General features: G+C 39.6%; 1 protein-coding gene and 1 non-coding gene across 5 annotated transcripts in view; both read right to left on the bottom strand.

Moving 5' to 3' along the window:
- KHDRBS1 (KH RNA binding domain containing, signal transduction associated 1) overlaps positions 1–19,606 on the bottom strand; it is a 38,949-nt gene that overhangs the window by 8,061 nt on the left and 11,282 nt on the right. Inside the window, exons 2-10 of one of the 4 annotated variants that reach the window (XR_011234556.1) lie at positions 17,123–17,247; positions 16,242–16,358; positions 14,865–15,011; positions 11,395–11,528; positions 10,702–10,903; positions 10,106–10,173; positions 8,821–8,879; positions 6,402–6,594; positions 3,725–3,784 (exon numbers count right to left, since the gene is read on the bottom strand). Coding sequence is in view for 2 of the 4 variants with exons in the window: in XM_069479700.1 (XP_069335801.1) it covers positions 6,497–6,594; positions 8,821–8,879; positions 10,106–10,173; positions 10,702–10,903; positions 11,395–11,528; positions 14,865–15,011; positions 16,242–16,358; positions 17,123–17,247 (950 nt within the window). In the remaining 2 variants the exon portion in view is untranslated. Of the gene's footprint in view, positions 1–3,724; positions 3,785–5,239; positions 6,595–8,820; positions 8,880–10,105; positions 10,174–10,619; positions 10,904–11,394; positions 11,529–14,864; positions 15,012–16,241; positions 16,359–17,122; positions 17,248–19,606 lie in introns of those variants that run through there. The other 3 variants (XR_011234557.1, XM_069479700.1, XM_069479701.1) reach the window with 3 other exon arrangements.
- Positions 17,528–17,634, bottom strand: LOC138391014 (U6 spliceosomal RNA). The gene has a single exon (XR_011234658.1). It is a non-coding gene; the product is annotated as a U6 spliceosomal RNA (small nuclear RNA).

Here is a 19,606-nt window from a genome sequence, read left to right as displayed (position 1 = left end):
TCAACAGTGTATTTAAAGAGACATTTCTCCAAAGAAGATATATATAATTGGCTAACAAGCACATGAAAAGATGCTCAATAACATTAGTCATTAGGGAAATCTGAATCCAAATCAAAACCATAATGAGATACCACTTCACAACCACCAAGATGGCTACAATAAAATGTAAAGTAAGTGTGTTGAGGATATGGAGAAATAGGAACCCTCATACATTGCTGGAATGGTACAGGCTCTGTGGAAAATAGTTTGGGTATGGCAGTTCTTCAAAAAGTTAGAGTTACCATATAACCCCGCAATTTCTCTCCCAGGTATATATCCAAGAAGTTGAAAACACATGCCCACACAAAAACTTATACACAAATGTCCAAAGCAGTATTTTTCATAATAGCCAAAAAGCAGACACAACTCAAATGTCCATTAATGGATGAATGGATAAATAAAACATGGTGTGTATATATATATTAATACAATGAAATAGCATTTGAAAGTAAAAATGAACAAAATACTCATACATGCTACAACATGGATGAACCTTGAAATCATTATGCTAAGTGAAAGAAGCCGGTCACAAAAGAGCACATATTATATGATTCCATTTATATGAAATGTCCTGAACAGACAAGTCTATAGTAGACAAGTAGTTGCTTAGGGCTGGAGGGGATAAATGGATTGGGGTGAGACAGATAAAGGGCATGGGGATTCTTTTGGGGATGATAAAGATATTCTAAAATTGGAGTCTACTTGCTCAAGGATTCTTGGGCATGGCTCCAGGCAATAAAAAATAAAACTGATTGTGGTGATGACTGTACAGCTCTGTGCATTTACTAAAAACCACTGAATTGTACACTTTAAATGGGTGAACACTATGGTATATCAATTATATCTCAGTAAAGTTGTTACCCAAAAGCCCCTAAAAACCCCAGACTTTTTTGCCACCAGGACAGTTAACTCTGCCCAAAGAGAGACAGATCACTTAAAAATCGTAACGTGCCCTTTAATTTGTATCAATAGAAGCTAACCAGAGGCTGCAAACTGGTAGGCTAAGCGCCATATTTGGCTTGCAGCAGATGAATTTTACTGGGACCAATACTATATTTTAAAAAATCTGAGTAAACATTAAATAATTGTACATAAAATCCAATTTTTTTTTTTTTTTTTTTTTTGAGAAGGGGCCTCACTCTGTTGCCCAGGCTGGAATGCAATGGCAAAATCATAGCCTATTGCAGCCTCGAACTCCTGAGCTCCAATGATCCTACCACCTCAGCCTCCTGGGTAGTTGGGACTACAGGTGTGAGACACTGCACTTGTCTCAAATTTCCAGTTTCTCTTGAAAATCAAATCTTGCAAGTCTAAGAAAAAACTTTTAGAGATGAGAGAGAAACAGGAATGAAAACAATCTAATTACTTAAAAGGGTATTGCTTCAGAGGTCCAAAGTAGAACCAGTATTAAGTTATTAAGGTGTAGGTCTCATTCAAAATGAGAGAAAAGATCTAATACTTAAAAGCTATCTCAAGTGAAATGAGCTGCTTTTAGAAATAATGTTTCCTATCATTAGTATGAAGTACTAGATACAAGCTATAACATAAATGAACCTTGAAAACATGCAAAGTCAAAGAAGCCACAATCACAAAAGGCACATGTAGGATTCCATTTACAAAAAATGTTCGGAATAGGCAAACCCACAGAAACAGAAAGATTAGTGGCTGCCAGGGGCAGGAGGAGAGTGGGAGAACTGGAGTGACTACTAATAAGTATAGAATTTCTTTTTGAAGTGATGTAAATGTTCTGGAATTAAATAGTAATGGTCACATAGCATCATAGATATACTAAAAACCACTAAATTATATACTTTAAAATGGTTAAAATGGTAAATTTTATGCTATATAAATTTTATCTCAATTAAAAAAGGGTAGAGAAGGACCAAATGAAATAACTCTTATTAACTATTTAAAATATTATGATGCACATAGTGATAAATATTGGCTATTATCATCAACTTCATGTGATTAAAAAATGAGGCATGGAGAAGGGTTAAACGTTTTGTTTTTGTCTACGGTGACAGAGGCTGAGATGAGGCAGAGCTAAGACAGGTACCCAATCGTGCCTGTCTCTAAAGCTTACAGAACTGTAATAAAAGTTCACAGGTAGTAAGTGATAGAGTTACAGAAAACACTTGGCTCAACAGACTAAGCTACACTCCCAGAACAGGTAGACCACCAGCAGGCCTGGGTCCAGGAACAACAGAACCTGACTTTCCAAGCACAAATCACAGTCCAAACGGAAAAAGAACTTTTGCCAAACTTCAGATTATCCTAGGAAAAGTTGAGATTAGATTCTCTGCATTCAAGAATTTCCTCTACATTTCCTAGCCATTCATGTGACCGAAGCCAAACTTAGGACTTGCTGGGTACTCAGAACCAGGCTCAGTACACATAGCCCTCCTTTAAGCCTCCAGATCTCAGAAGCAGGTTTGGAAGACAAAGAAATTCCAAGAAGCCAAAGTTCACTGCCAAAGGCTCTATGTGCCTTTGGGTTACCTAGTTAGAGCCTTTGTCCTCAGTTGTCATCCTAACGCTAACAACTCACTCAAAGCAGAGGGAAAAATCAGCCAGTTGGTTGCTTGATGGCTTCAGGCAACAGGAAGGTTCACTGTTGTCAGAGTCCCCAACTACACAAATAAGGGAGTTAAATTCAGGGCAAGTGTTCTTAGGAAAAGACCACTAATATTTACTATGTATATAGCACTGAGTTGGTTGTCCTTATATATATTAAAACTCCTTCAGTTTGCCAACCACTGTGAGGTGTGCATTATCACCATCTTCCTTCTCTAGAGGTGGAAATAAGTGATTTATTTTAGGTCACTAAACAAAAGACCGCTTGTAGATTCACCTCTAGGTTTGCCAGGGTCATCCAAGTATGAGAAATACCCCTTCCTTAGATTAAGGGCAGTATAGTATAGGGTTAAGATGATAGGTTCTGGCAACAGATAAACTTGGGCTTGATTACTAGCCATACTAATCATGTGACCCTGGCAAGTTACTTAACCTCATTAAGTCTTTGTTACTTCTATAAAATAGACATTACCTGATGATTGTTTCTTGGCAGCTCAGCATCCCTTTCTCTTTCCTAGTAACACCCCAAATTCCTTTTGAGGAATTAGTTGTTTCTTACTAAATACTGGTAAAGGATGGGCACAGAACTCAAGCTAATCATCAAACCTCTCCCTAGAACTTGAATCTTGAGTAGAGGGAGAAAGAAAGCAAACATAGCTGGAGTTTACCTATTCTAACAGTAGTGCCCAAGCACTATTACTAGCAGCCAATTCCTGCTTCAAGATCATTCTTCTGGTCTACCACTGCTATCGCAGTTCTCCGCAGCCACTATGACCCCTAACATCTTTCTAATGAAGTCCCTTTTATTTACATTAGCTACTTTGTTGCTTGCAACCAATGAACTCCAAATGAAACACTGCCTCATCAGGTTATTAACAGGATAAATAGAGTGGGATTCAGTAGGTTTAAGTTGACACTATCTGGTCTTATCAACCATTAGAAATAAATTCAATATGGACTGTAAACCAACATACAAACACAGTCATGTTTTAAAGACAATACAGAAGACTGCAGGAAACAGTAGCCCAGTGACCACCTTCCAGGCACAACTGTTTTACAGTCATGATGAAAAAAGGCCCACAGTCCTCAACAGAAAGCTACCTTAACATACCTGACAGGGGTCTTCACTACCCATTCTATTCCAGGAAATACCTCAGGAATTTTCTATTACCTGAAAATGGAGAAATAAGAGATCAGTCTTTTGAAGAGGACATTTTAAAGACATACAAAATAAAAGATAAAGAGGTCCTGCATGCAGTTTACACATTACAGGAGAGAAACATGCAACTTTCAAGAAATTTTAAGTAACATTTCATTGTGAATATCAATATGGGGACCTATGGGGACTCATCCTTATACATTTTAAAATAGCTGAGCAGAAAGCTTTACTTTGGGGTGCAGCAGGTCTAATCTACAGTCATTGAAATTTTACAATGTGTCATTTAAGATGTCAGACTTTGTGCCCAGGTTACATTACAGTTCACTTGTGATGGGCAGGATTATTAAGAGTTATGGCTAATTTATGCGGCAGCATATGGTTTTTCTTTTTACAGCTATTTTTATTAAACAAGTTTTGCAAAGTTTTAACATTAAAATTAACAGCTAAAGAATTGTTTATGCAAGTTGCTGTCACAGTTTATGTAAAAGAGAAATATGTGCTATTAAAATCAGACATTTAGGTTACCTTTGGTTTTTTGCGATGCATGTTAGCTTTACACATCCTGATTCTCTTGCGATAATTTTCCTTTAAAAAGGGGGGTATAGAGTGATCTCTTTTCATCAAAACAAGACATAATGCCCTGAAAGCTGACTTCAAACCATGGTTGAAAATTCAGTTATTTACACTTTATCACAATCTACAAATACATTTTTTTTGTTGGTGTGTTTTAAAAAGAAAAAAAAATGTCCATCATGCACTGCTGCAGGCAGCTTGGCACTTCATACAAGAGGATTTTTCACCCCCGAGCAGTTTAGGTGGCTCTCTTAGGGAAGGCATGAGAACCCTGAGAGTTAACATGGAGTAGAAACGGGGCCAACCAATTCCATCATTTCCTCTCTTGGTCTCTTAGGAGGGAACTCAGAGCCAGCCTATCATGCCAGACCCTAGCCCAGCTGAGTTATTAACAGCATTTCTGGGATTGGCAGGGAAACCCTTACAAGCACCCAAGATTTGCCAAATTGTCATATCTAAAGACAAATGCTACTCCTTGCTAAGCTTACAGAAATTATTTCGTGTCACTCTTTAGGGCCACCTAGGGGCCCTATAGAAGGTGCAAACTAGGACGGCTGGCACTTTTAAATACTGAGACCTATGTATGGAAACCAATCCAAGTTTTAGCTCAGTTGGGTTTTTCTCTCTAGAAAGTAGAACTTTTTGATAGGATTTGGATACAAGTGCTTTCAACAACTTCCAGGGGGTGAAAAAGCTTTGGTTATTTTTAAACTAAAACTTAACAACTCCATAAACTTTTTTTTTGGTAAACTTAAAAATAAAATCCCCCCCACCACTTTTAAGAATGTCTCCAACTTTTAACAAGCCCATTAACTTTAGAGTTAATTTAAGTTTATTTGAAAGAGAAAACTATTTTATTGTCCACCCAAAAAAATGACAATTCATCACATTTACTTTGATTAAAAAAGGACTAAACTTTATTGACAAACTGCTGCAGACATTTTGACATAAGTTTAAGCTACCTATTTAGGCAGACTTAACACATGTAGCATTTAATCTTCCGAGAACAAAATGGGAGGACAGTACAAATCCAATTAGGACTTTAACTTATGTACAAAGTGGATTTTGATTCCTTTTTCATTCAGCTGCAGTGTCCCTTTTTATATCATGCTAGTGTTGAGACATACTTGACTATCTTGGGAACAGTTCAATATTGATAGCCATCAACTTAAGAAAATCATCAGCTTTTGGCCTCAGTGTCCAAGTGAGCTTTTCATGGAGTGCAGAATCTCAGATGGACAAAATACTAGTCTTCTTAAATACTGAAATTTTAATTATTAGTGCTGACTGAAAGATTGTGTTTGTGGCCAGAAAGCTCTGAATCAAAATCAATTCAGGTGGCCATCCCCTCCCCCCAAATCAACCTCTTCAAAACCTACTCTCCCTCCCCCTAAGTATCTCTCAACACTGTATGTCTGGGGCTAGATTTCAAAACCCACATAATGAAAAAGTCAGTTTTACAAGCCTAATTTTGTTTCTTTTTTTTTAAATATCAATTAACGTTAAAAATTGCATCAACTATTTAATTCATGAGGATCTTTCGTATTAAAATTTAGCCTTAAGATTCAACCGCCATGTGCTTTTAAAGGAAACATTTTTTTTTAGAGACGTCTGAGCTCACTTTTACATGGTGGCACCTACTGCCGTTAACATTTGTGATTTTAAATCTTAAACAGCCCTGAATTTTGAAATGTAGCCTAGTTTGGGATTCTGCAACTACAACTTTACGGGATGCCTCAAATCAAAACTAAGAGAAAGTTAACAAGTCTTTACTTCAGAACCTTTAAGCAAGCAATGTCACTTTTGAAACTAACAGGTTTGTGGTTTTTTTTTTTTTTTTACTCAACTTCTTTTTTTTATTATAAAAGGTACACTTCTGTTTATATTTAAACAACAAAGAAAAAAGCATCTACACACTTAAAAAATTAATTCGATATTCCTAAATCTATTTTAACTCATTTTAAAATACTACATACAGAAGCCAGAATGCAGAGTTAAGAATGGAATAAGGTGGGGAGAAGAAGGGGACCACGAAGAAAAACACTTAGACAATTACTTGTCTGTTGTGGGTAAAGCAACAGGAATCCTGGGAGATACAAGAAATCAGTAACAACTTTGCTCATAACTGATATTTTCCCCTCATGTTTGTTTTTAATAACGTCCATATGGGTGCTCTCTGTATGCTCCCTTCACTGGCCTAGCCGGAGGGGCCTTCAGCGATGGCCTGGTCCCATTCCAGTCGTCCTGGCCTGTGGAGAAAACAAAGACAGTTAGGTCACATGGTATAAAGATCACCAACAACACTATTTTTCTTTTAACCTCTTAACACCTCCCTGGTGGTCCTTGCTCACTACTCTGCTTAACCCTCTTGAGCAGCCTGGGCAATTTCCCATGGTTCTGCGTGGAAGGACAGAAGGTAACAACTCGGAAAAGGCTGGCGTTGACTCTGGAGTAATCTCCAGCAGTGAGGTTCTCCACAAGCAACATGATCTATCCTCCAGTCTCCAAACCTCGAAAAAAACAACACCTTGCTTGAAGCAGTGAGGGGGTTATTCATCTTAGTGGGTCTGCAACAGCCTTTCCTGTTCCCAAAGCAATCTGGCAGGCAGCCTCAAGTAAGGTGACAAAACTCTGGAAGTCTTTCAGATTGGAAACAGGTAGCCCTCTTGCCAGGCATCGACAAGTCAGGTTTTCCTGTGAAGTGTCCTCTGGCTGTCTGGGAGAAAAAAGGGCCACCACCAGCAGAGCTGATGATGCTCATTATCTGGTGAAGAAGTGCAGTCAAATGTTGCATTTAGAGCGCTAAATATATTTAGGAGAATTCCTTAGCTCCTTTCTTATGTCAATAGTCCAAATAAGCCAGATAACATGACTGACATCCTCAAATGGTTTTCCTTTGTGACAGGGAAAAGCCTGAGGAAGATAGTCACTTACTTCTAAAGCTGACCTCCTAGGAAAAGTTGTATTTAAGCTTATTCTTCCCATTTGTTCCCACACTTTACCCACACCAGTTCAGTTCATTCTTGAAGTATTTCTCCAGCTGCCTGTACTCACAAATACCTTCCTCCATCACAAATAGTCTTAAATTCCTATAAGGATCCAAAGTTGCACAAAACACTCATTATACCCCTAGTATAGTACACACATCCATCCCTTTCCAAATGGGCTTCTGGGTACCAACGAGACAGTTTGCTTTTCTAATTCTTTTTATGAAGGCAAAGATCAGAACACATTAACTGTGGCAATATCATACCAGGAGCATAAGGAGCAGCCTGCCTCTTTCAGTTCAATCTTTTCTCCAGCAAAACAGAAATGCAATGTAGTCAAACACATACAGAGCCCCACTGTACTGCCTCACTGATAGAGGGAAATACCTGGGTGCAATCACAGTGCACTTCTAAATAGTGGCATATGAGCAGAGCAGAGCAGTGTTACTGATGGCAACTGTCCAGTGCCATTTAGCTAAAACTAGTAAAATCTGTTTCCCTGGGCAAGCAGCCGATTGGCTACTTCCTACAGTGCTTAGTTGGGTTCAGCTTGTCTGTCTGTGGGAAGCCCTAAGGGGCTCTTCTCTCTCAACTAGGGGTTAGGGGACACTGTCCACCAGTGTCGTAAGGTGAACTGTCAACTGTTGAGCCCTTGCCAAAGACTCCTTGGAAGTCCCTTAGTCATGTTGAAAATTAATCTCACATTGAAAAGGCAGTCCTCTCTGCATCCACACCACATGGCACTCTCTCTGGGGCCCATTAACATGGGGCCATAATTGGCTCTTGAGAACGCACTTGAGCAATGTGTTTTGAATCAAACCTCAGGGAAGGCAGTTTGATCCTGCTGCTGTTCTAGCCTCTACAGCTCTCTTGGGATCAAGAACTGAGTTGAGATGTCTCCAACTCAGTAAGGAGCCTGGTGTCCTGTACTGGCTCCAGCCCCTATGTAACAGTCACTATTCTTGCCCCCTAAACTGTTCTGGCTGTTTGCCATCTAGGTCCCTTTCAACCGGCATTTCTTCTACATTGAGATCCACTTTTTTTTTTTTTAAATAATGTGGGGCAGAAGAGTAGAGTTGGATATGATTAACTTCTTTTTATCTACCAAAGTGGCCTAGGCACCAGCACCAAAGGTCCAGAAACATAACCCAGGTCCTGTCTTTCTGCCTAAAGTAGAAAAAAAATCAACATTAGTTTGAAAGTCTGGTGTTCCAACTAGGCCAACCTGGACCTCAGCCCTAGTTTAAGACATGTACTACTACTAGCCTTCCAAGAGTAATAGTATCCCATCTCACTGTAGTTTCTCTTTCTACCACACACCATAAAATTTAAATAAGAACAGAGCTCCTATTGGCACATCTACTAATAACTTGACTACTAAAGGTTTGTCCTTATGTGTGTTTCTGTCTGACTCCTAACAGTGCAGTCACCAGCATTCTCCCAGGCACTTACTTGTACATTCTGCCCCAACACAAAATAAAGACATACCATAAGCTTCATAAGAATCTTGAACCTCCCCATGTCCATAGTCATAATATTCTGAGTCCCTGAAAACCAAAGACAGAGTGTTAGAAGCTACAGAATAACCATGTTTTAGTTTCATCTTTCTCTCAAATACTTCCATATCTCATTTTATTATGTGCATTAGCTCATTTTGTCCCATCCCTAAACCACAAAATAGTTCTAAAACATATATATACTATGTATTCATAAAATAATTATGACAACTATAGCAAAAAAAAAAAAAAGATACTACACATTTTAAAGTGAAAAAGCACACTCCTTTATCATTGTGTACATACACATGAAGTATTCACAGGGCTCACGAGAAGAATAAACAAACAAGAAAAGATCTGTCTCTACTGAGACTCTTTTTCTTTTTTTTTTTTTTTTTTTGAGACGGAGTCTTGCTTTGTTGCCCGGGCTAGAGTGAGTGCCGTGGCATCAGTCTAGCTCACAGCAACCTCAAACTCCTGGGCTTAAGCGATCCTACCGCCTCAGCCTCCCGGGTAGCTGGGACTACAGGCATGCGCCACCATGCCCGGCTGATTTTTTTTTTCCTATATGTATTTTAGTTGGCCAGATAATTTCTTTCTATTTTTAGTAGAGACGGAGTCTCACTCTTGCTCAGGCTGGTCTCGAACTCCTGACCTTGAGCGATCCACCCACCTCGGCCTCTCAGAGTGCTAGGATTACAGGCGTGAGCCACCACGCCTGGCCAAGACTCTTTTTCAGTCAATCACAGGTAAGATATATATACACACACAAAATGGTTTTTAAGAGAAATGCAGAAAAGTACCTAAGTTATGGTAGTTGGATTCAAGTTTCCTTTTAAAATTTTATGCAACTTTAATGTGGCTATGATTCAGGTAGAGTGCAATGGTGTCATCACAGCTCACTGCACCTCACTGCAACACTCAAACTCCTGGGCTCAAGCAATCCTCCCACCTCAGCCTCCCTGACTGCTAGGATTACAAGCGGGAGCCACCGTACCCTGCTGATATTTTTAAATAACAAGTTAAAATAATTTAAAGGCATTTTCCCTTGCTTCCATGCAGTCACAATTTTTCATCTACTATTTCCACATTCTAAAGTTCACAATTATCCAAATGTGCAAATACAAGTGCGTGTCTCACAGATGTCAAAAGCACAGGAGATACCTTCACAAGGCAAGCCATTCTGCTCCTTAGGTTCTGCTGACTAAATCTCAGTTCCTCCAACTCCCCCCATCCATACCTACGACACAAAATAGTACTCCTATTGCCTGACTCACCCTTGGCTCTGGCTGTAATAGCCTTCGTAGCCTTCATAACTCTGTTCTGCATATGTATCATCATACCCCTAGAACAAATAAAATGAAATAGAATGTCAGAACCACAGAGAAAGGAAGGTAAATATATCCTATGGCAGGTGTGGCAGGCTTCTGGATTAACAGGACATGAAATTTCCCTCCAAAATGTTAACAACTACTATAGACAAGTCAAAAGAGAAAGGGTTACTTAACAAACTAACAAACAAAACCTAAACAAATATGATGTGCCATAAGACAAGTGTGGGTAGGACATAAAGTACAAAACTGAGCTTTAATATTATTGGGACTAGTAGTGGGAGATGCCTTAGTAAAACACTGTACATTAAGGCACAGTGTATTTCTTATTTGATCTACATAGTAGATCATGCCTAAAGTAAAACATGCCTAAAGTGGAAAAAATCTTCTAATAATTCAATGTTCTCTGCAAGAGAACAGAATAAGGTAGACTCCAAAATAGGCAGTTCCTGACACCTACATAAAAGTGCCAAGGCCTTGTCATTCAACTTCCCTTGGCATCCTTCTAGGTACTGGGAAATGGCACTGTTCAAATTTCTTACATATTCTTCATATGTTTCTGGTGCAGGGGGTGGAGGCAAAGGTATTCTCTGGATGCCCGCTGTTCGTGCTCTTGGTGTTGGAGCACCTCTCACAGTAGGTGGGGGTGGCACTCCTCGAGTCACGGTGGCACCTCTGGTGATGGCTCCCCTTACTGGTGTACCACGCACCAAAGCCCCACGGGGTGGTCCAACACCACGGCCCCTACAAAAAGAAAGTTTATTTTAAATGGAGCTTTTTATAAGTAAACGACCTTCAAGTTCAGATTTGTATGCAAATTCTGGAACAAGACAGATTTTATGAAGCCTTAACTAGACTATTATTAAAACACAGAGGAATGTGCAGGTAGGTAAACAACTCACACTAGAAGACTCCTCAGGTCCCACAGTGGACCAGTACATTGCTTAGGTAGGTCTAGAGAGGCTAAGCACTCTAAGATCGGTCACAAAAGGTAAAATTCTAAAGTCAGACCATAAAAAAATGCTAGGTCTGTCCAAAATTAAAAGACCCAAAGTTTCAGCAGGACTGTAGCACTTTGACCATGGTCAAAGTGTCCAAGATCTAGAATTCTATTTTTGATGCAATATACAAATCCTGAGACCCCTCCTAAACTGGAGATAAGAGCACCACTGAGAAAGAGATGGTACTAGTAGTCAAATTTACAACCCATTTCTGGCCATCTCTGTTATTTTTACCTGGGAACAGGTGGAGGGGGTGGTGCAGCTCCCCGGCCTCTCACTGGTACCCCACGTCCACGAGAAGGCTCAGGTACTCCATTCAAGTAGGACAGCTCTAGAAATTGCTCCTGGCAGATATCATCCATCATATCCTGGGAATAAAAGATACAAGAAGTACTATGCAACATCTATACTTTCTACTGAGCAGTCACCTGGCCTACATACACTCTGGATATTAAGAACAGTTTTGAGAGCCCAGATGAAGTCTTAGATCACTCTCTGAAGTCAAATGGCACCCTGCCCATCACCTCTTTGAGGAAAGTCTTGATGGCAGACCCCTTATTATTCAGATAGAGCTCTTCATGATGTGGTCGCTGCCTAGCTCTCCAGATCATTCCCGTCCTCTCTCCATATATAACCTCCTCTCAGGCCAGGCGCGGTGGCTCACACCTGTAATCCTAGCACTCTGGGAGGCTGAGGCGGGTGGATTGCTCGAGGTCAGGAGTTTGAGACCAACCTGAGCAAGAGCAAGACCCTGTCTCCACTAAAAATAGAAAGAAATTATCTGGCCAACTAAAAATATATAGAAAAAATTAGCTGGGCATGGTGGCGCATGCCTGTAGTCCCAGCTACTGGGGAGGCTGAGGCAGGAGGATCGCTTAAGCCCAGGAGTTTGAGGTTGCAGTGAGCTAGGCTGACGCCACGGCACTCTAGCCCGGGAAACAGAGCAAGACTCTGTCTCAAAAAAAATAAAAAATAAAAAAAAAATAACCTCCTCTCAAGCCACGCTGAACAACGTGCAGTTCAGAGCCTGGCATTCTCTCACATATCCATTCTTTGCAAATAGCTTCCTTTCCCTGAAATAATAAAAGCCACTACTATTAATGGACCTCTATGTACTGGGCACTATATAATAACCCTTATATAGATTTTTCAGTTTAAATCTTCAAAATGACCCTGAAATAAGTAACCAGATCTCCCCATTTTACATTAGAAAAACAGATTCACGGAATATAAATCAACAGCCTAAGGACATAGAGCTAGTAGTGACAGACTCTAGATATGAATTCAGAATTATCTGTTTCCAAAATCTAGACTGGATCAATAAAGTATACTGCCTTTTTTTGTCTACCTGAGGGACTCTTAACTCATCCTTTATAAGACTAATCTAAAACAGATAAGTCTCTTTTGAAAAACTTTCTCTTGACCCTACCCCTATACCTCTTTTCCTAATGTACCATGCAATTCTCTCTACCCAAGCACCTACCACATCTTTTTAGAATTGTTTGTCACTAGATTGTAAGCTCTTCAGGATCCATTTTGGTAACTTCAAAAGCAAGCATAGCATTAGGCATCTACCAGATACAGAACCTGAAGCACAGAAAAGTGAACGATAACTTGTTTGGGAAGATACAGACAGAACTCCCCAGTCCAGTGCTCTTCCTACTGTACCATGAAGCCTTCCTGGCAGTTAATAGTTCTAAGGGGAAAATGGAGGGCTCTGGTATTGATGTAAAAATAGGCTTTTTTTTCTTCAGAAGAGGGAAGAATTGAGCCAAATGCCACTTACAAATCTTTTCACACACTTCCTATTGAGAGCCAAATGCACTTCATGTGTTTTTATACATCCCAAGTGGATACAGGTTCAAGAACAGAAGATTCTAGTCACTACAGAGATGTCCCCCGTCAACTCTCCACCTCCTCCTACCTTAAACATCACTGCTGCTTGTAACATACACATTGGAGAATCAAGTAACCAATGCCCACCCACTGCTCAGATTCCTCCAACTACCACGTCATCACTGAGGAAACAGGCCAGGCGCGGTGGCTCACACCTGTAATCCTAGCACTCTGGGAGGCCGAGGCGGGTGGATCATTGAGCTCAGGAGTTGGAGACCAGCCTGAGCAAGGGCGAGACCCCATCTCTACTAAAAATAGAAAGAAATTAGCTGGACAACTAAAAATATATAGAAAAACTTAGCTGGGCATGGTGGCGCATGCCTGTAGTCCCAGCTACTCGGGAGGTTGAAGCATAAGGATTGCTTGAGCCCAGGAGTCTGAGGTTGCTGTGGGCTAGGCTGACGCCACGGCACTCTAGCCCAGGCAACAGAGTGACACTCTGTCTCAAAAAAAAAAAAAAGGAAAGAAAAAGAAAAAACAAACAAAAAAACACTGAGGAAACCCAGATCTCCCTGGCAGACATTCTTTTCAAAGATTCACTTGGAAGCCTTGTAAACCAAACCCTCTGAGAAATGTACTGAAGATTAACAATAAAGAGGAGACAGGCATTCCCTCTGTAGACCTTCAGAAATTGGGTAGCTCAAAATGCTTCAACAGAATACCTCAAAAGAGTAAAAGCATCCTCTTGAGGAAAAATTAACCAGTTACGATTTTTTTCCTGGGATATTTTAAATTATCTGTTTTATGTTGAACATTCTAACGAAGATGAGGTGCTCAAAAGCAAAGCAGCTGCTGAGGTATCTGAGGTAGTATTAAAATCCTTGGAGTTCAGCATTATGGGTACACACTCCCTATATATGTTTGCTCTGCCAATTCTCATACTCTCTGACACCACATTTAGTTCCAACTCCCTCATTTTACATTCAAGAAAACCAAGGACTGTACCTTACCTCCTCTTAGATTTAGGATAAAAACATGATGCTTACTAAATTCTAGCTGAATAGTATTTCAAATCCTTCCTTAGGTTCCAGATTCATCCTTGATTTATGAAATATTCAACAGTAATGTTACTCTGACAACCACCAGGCCTTGCTAAAAAGCAAAAATAGCACTATTTTCTATATAATAATAATAATAATAATAATCTGACAAGGTACTAAAAAGCAAGACAGATAACCTGGCCTGTCTCAACTCTTCCTGGGCCTCAGTTACAGTCTGAAAGGAGCTGCACACCAATATGTCTTTTATATCATCAACTGTCAAGCCTGTAACAATCATGCTTATTCCAAACCAAACTCTACTTCAGCTAATTCATGCAGGAGAGAGACCCCTGAGTACACTAAGGTCAGAATTTAATCCATTAACATGGGATGCTATAAGCATCTTGCTGTCAGACTCTCTACAGCATCACCCCTTGAGTGCAGGGACCCACCTTAGTCATTTTCTTAATACAACCTCCTGGTTCCACACTAGTACCAAAATATTCAGCTCGGTAAAGACCCTGTTAAAGCTTTGTTAACTATATGTAAGAATGCAGACACATTATTGACCCAAGAAACGGACAACAGATACTGGTACACAACAAAAACCACATTAGATAAGGAGAGATATAGTAGCCTTTGAGCACAGTGTTTGCTTTGAGAACTAGTTAGGAGGAATGGACTACCTCAGAAAAACGAACATAAATGTAGAATTTGGCATACAATTACAGGTTATGCAGAAACCCTGGTTAAGAAGCCCTGCCTTCACAACAGCGTAAGATCCCAGTTCTCCCTTGCTCAGAAAATACAAGATATGGATTTCCTTACTGGTACTAGAAACTTCTTGACTTCCTCCATGGCATGGGCCATAAGAGCATAAGCCTCACATGGGGGTCCAAAGACTTCAATGAAGACATGCAGATCCATATTCAAGTGGGCATATTTGGGGTCTCCACCTTTGCGCAGCTCCTCCTCCTATAGAAAAATGCAGAGAAACATATCATCCCGTGGACTAGGGAAAAAATAATACCTTTACCTCTAGGCAAAAGGAACAGCATGAAAATAATCCCAATGTCTAAGAAAAACAGTAAAGTTTAAGAATGTGAAACAAGCTTTGGAGAATAGTAATTCACACAACCTGCTAAACCTGCATTTGGGTGTGCTGTTAACAGTTAATTGTCATCTTAAATCCCTGGGGTATTCACTGGAGCACTTATTAGAAGTATAGGAGAGAAAAACGTAATTCTAGTCTCTATTCACATAATAGCTGTTTGTCAAGCATTTACATGTACGAATATATGTATGACCAAGCTTTTATTTTTAAATCCCAGGTAGAGTTGTTATTCACCACTAGTTCTGCTTATCTGCTTATGGAGTCTGGGGAGTTCTAGGGGAGGAAAGAATTCAGGACAGAGAGAAGAAAAGCTCATGTAAATCTCATTAGCTAGAATAATATACGTCAGCCCCAACTGTATGCGTCTAGTGAGAAATGTGAGTGAATAAAAGAGGATATGAGAAAACAACGGTTTGTTAGTTAGGCTACATAAAAGAAGGCCTGAAAGAGCAAGTTTTTAGACTATAGCAGGCATGTCTTATTTAAAAAGCTGACCCTAGAAAGCTAGGACTATTTTGTTTTGGTGGGAAGTTTCTTGGTGCTTACAAAGAGTACACAGCATATGGGGTGATGGCATGGAAAAAAAATTAGATGCATTAGGTTCTGTTGTCAGGATCACTCAAGGTTCCTTTTGGAATACATTCTTTTAGCAGGCCACACATTCTAGCTGGCTACAAAATAAACCAACTAATTCTCAAACTCATCTGCACTCCCAACACTATTGTTTTCACCATTCCATGATACTGGAAAGAGGGTGTGCTGTTCACATTTTAGTGTCTTTAGTCTGGTATGGTCTAGGTTTTCATACATTCAGCTCCCCTTTCAAGTTTTCATAGACAATCCTACCAATTCCAAAGTTTCTATTACTATGCAGTCAAAAGTCAGAAAGAAAATCACCAGAGCACACCCAAGCTCTTCCAGGGTCACCAAGCAAATAAATTAACCTGGTCTATAATTTCTTACATCCAATGCAAACTTAAAGGAGTCACACTCTGTACATATACAAAATACTTCCGTAAGACATTCATACTATATTCCGGGCAACAAGAAAGCACTGACGATATCCTGTTGCCTCACTAACATGAGCTCACCTTGGCTTTGTCTCTCATTGAGCCCTTTCCCAACACAGATATCTTTGCACCGGTCTCTTCCTGCAGTCTTTTGATTGTATTCCCTTGTGGTCCAAGAATCTTCCCCACAAAATTGAACTGTCAGAAAATAAAAGATTTCTAAATATACATGCTCCTATATAAAACACCCAACCATACATCATCTCATTTGATCGTCAACAACCCTGTAAAATATGTAGAGAATTACCATTCCCATTTGACCGAAGGATATACTGAGGCTATACTGATAAAACGATTAGGTTAAGGTTATCCAATTAGAAATTGGCAATTCTTAGACTTAAATTTGGGTTTTCTGATGTAGTCTGGTGCTCTTTCCATAATACGCTGCAACCCTTAGTACTTTAACATACATAAATATTTTTAAGGCAGTGACCTCGGAACAGAACACACACATGGCATCCTTTCATAGCACATCTGGTAAACTAAATATAACTAACTGCTTTCCTAAAAAAAAAAAAAAAAAAGAAGCATTTACTTAAGAAAATTTAATTTTATCCAGTCAAGAAATTGTGTTTTATTTCCTTTTATTTAGATTCCAGGTCAATCTTTTGACAGAGAACAACTTTTCAGGGTTTAATTTTGTCATTTGAACTTGGAGTCTGAACAAACATTTGAGAAAGAAACTTTTTTTGATAATAAGAAGACATTATATTTGCTTCCTGGCTATATCTATGCCATTAGTTATGGACCTAGATATCTCAACTGCCAGAAACAGGTGCTGCAAGCATAGAAGAGAAGCTTTACAGGCTTAAGTTTCTGAAGCACCACAATCTCCAGAAGTCTTTATCATACATAGTCCATATGAAGATAACTCAAAGCAGTGAAGCACTTTTTTGCCTTACCTTGGGATACTGTTTGACAGGTATCAGCACCCGCTCTTTCAGCTTCATATTCTTATGAGAAAATAAATCCAAGTAATTCTCCTCATCGTCCTTTTTTGAATCTCCCTTCTGAATCTTCTCAATTTCTGAATAGGAAAAACAATTTATTTTTGCTCTGGTAAATAAAGGCAACTTTCAAAGTCTGCTTAAGGCAATAACATGGGGTACCTTGTAATGAGACCAAACAGTTCAGATGAATGTGCTATTTTCAGACAGAAACTGGCTGAAAGCACCAAAGCTATATGAGGTTGACTAGGAAACCCAAGGCCTGCTTCTGTTAAGAGCAGGGTGCTCCTCCACCCGCACCTAAAGCCTCGACAATAAAGACAATCAAATGTTTCTTTTTTTTTTCTTTTAATTTACTTAAAAATTTTTGAACGCTTCACGAATTTGCGTGTCATCCTTGCACAAGGGCCATGCTAATCTTCTCTGTATCGTTCCAATTTTAGTATATGTGCTGCCGAAGCGAGCACTCAAATGTTTCTTGACTTAATAAAAAACAGGTTTAACAAAACTAATGGGATGAGATAGGGGAACGGAGGATAAAGAAACTTAAAAACAAAATCAAAATCTGCATCAATAAAAAGTATAAAGTCTTATCTATCTTGATGAAAAAACAAAAGTCAATAACTTACATATATAATGGATAGTTCCATTAAAATTCCACTGTGACAGTAGTGCTCTGGATACTAGTTCTTAAGAGTTTGAAAGACCTGGTTCTTACTCTGTCACTCATTAGCTGAGTGAATTTAAACAAGTTATTTAATTGCTCTGAATTCTGGTTTCCTCATTTGTAAAACAAAGGCAATATCTACTTCATGAAGTTGCTATAAAGACAGAATAAAGTAACATACATACACATGCCCAATTAAAGCCCATTTCTTAGAAAGTGCTTAATATATAGTCACCATTAGCCAAAATTCAGTCAATGCCTAAATGAGAAAATGCATTAAAAACCACTTTATTGAGGTATGATTGACATGTAAAAAGCTGTTCATATTTAATGTATAAAATGATGTATAAAATGAGTTTGGAGATAAATATACACCTGTGAAACCATCACCACCATCAAGGGTGTAGACATATCCATCAGCATTAAAGGTAGTTTCAATTCACAGGCTAAGACAGTTTCATTAGATAGAAACTTGGCATCCAAAAAGATTTCCATCATTAAAGAACTTCATTCATTCATTCACTCATTCAGTGATGACAAGTGTTTAAGTGCTTCCTATGGAGAGGCAGAGATATAGGTATGATCATTAACCACAATGAGAAACTTACTAAGGGCCAAGCATTTATCTTGCAAAGTACAGGAGATACAAAAGAACAAGATATATACTCTTCATCTTCACTGTTTATGTACTTCCCAGACTATGGGGGTGGCAATGAAGTATAGTTAAGTGCTATAATAGGAATTCTAAGAGAGATGAGGGCAGAGTGTCCAAAGAATGAGCATCAACTGAAAGTTATATGGTTCACTGAGAACAGTCAAAAAAAGACATGTATACTCCCTGCAATTAGTAGAACATTTTTTTTTTTTTTTTGAGACAGAGTCTAGCTCTGTTGCCTGGGCTAGAGTGAGTGCCGTGGCGTCAGCCTAGCTCACAGCAACCTCAAACTCCTGGGCTCAAGCACCTTCTGCCTCTGCCTCCCAAGTAGCTGGGAGTACAGGCATGCGCCACCATACCCGGCTAATTTTTTCCATATGTATTTTTAGTTGTCCAGCTAATTTCTTTCTATTTTTAGTAGAGACGGGGGTCTCGCTGTTGCTCAGGCTGGTCTCGAACTCCTAATCTTGAGCGATCCTCCCTCCTCAGCCTCCCAGAGTGCTAGGATTACAGGTGTGAGCCGCCACGCCCGGCCCAGGAACATTCTTAATAACAGAGAAAATTCTACTTATATAAAATTCCCATACTGAGCCAGGCACAGTGGTTTACACCTGTAATCCCAGCACTCTGGAGAACGACAGGGGAGAATGACTTGAGCCCATGAGTTCAAGACCAGCCTGACAACATAGTAAGACTGTCTCTAAAAAAAATTTAAAAATTAGCTGGGTGTGGCATGTGTCTGTAGTCCCAATTACCCAGGAAACTGAGGCAGAGGACTGCTTAAGCCCGGGAGTTTGAGGTTATAGTGAGCTATGATCAAGCCACTGCACTCCAGCTTGGTGACAGAGCAAGACTTCAAGGGAGTGGAGCGGTGGGGCAGGGGGATGGGGGGAATCCTATACTGTGTTTTTATCTTCTATTAGTTTTAAGGCAGGAGTTCTCAAACTTTAGCTTGCATGAGAATCACCTGGAGGGCTTGCTAAACTAGATTGCTGGGCCCCAACCCCAGTCTGGGATTTGTGTTAGAAATTTGCATTTCCAGCAAGTTACCAGGTGATGCTGATACTGCCGGTCTAGGGACTACACTTTGAAAACCAATGGTTTAAAGTATAAAGAT

Source organism: Eulemur rufifrons, chromosome 8, assembly GCF_041146395.1.
Source record: "Eulemur rufifrons isolate Redbay chromosome 8, OSU_ERuf_1, whole genome shotgun sequence".
NCBI lineage: Eukaryota > Metazoa > Chordata > Mammalia > Primates > Lemuridae > Eulemur > Eulemur rufifrons.
This window is presented reverse-complemented; position numbering and strand designations above follow the sequence as displayed.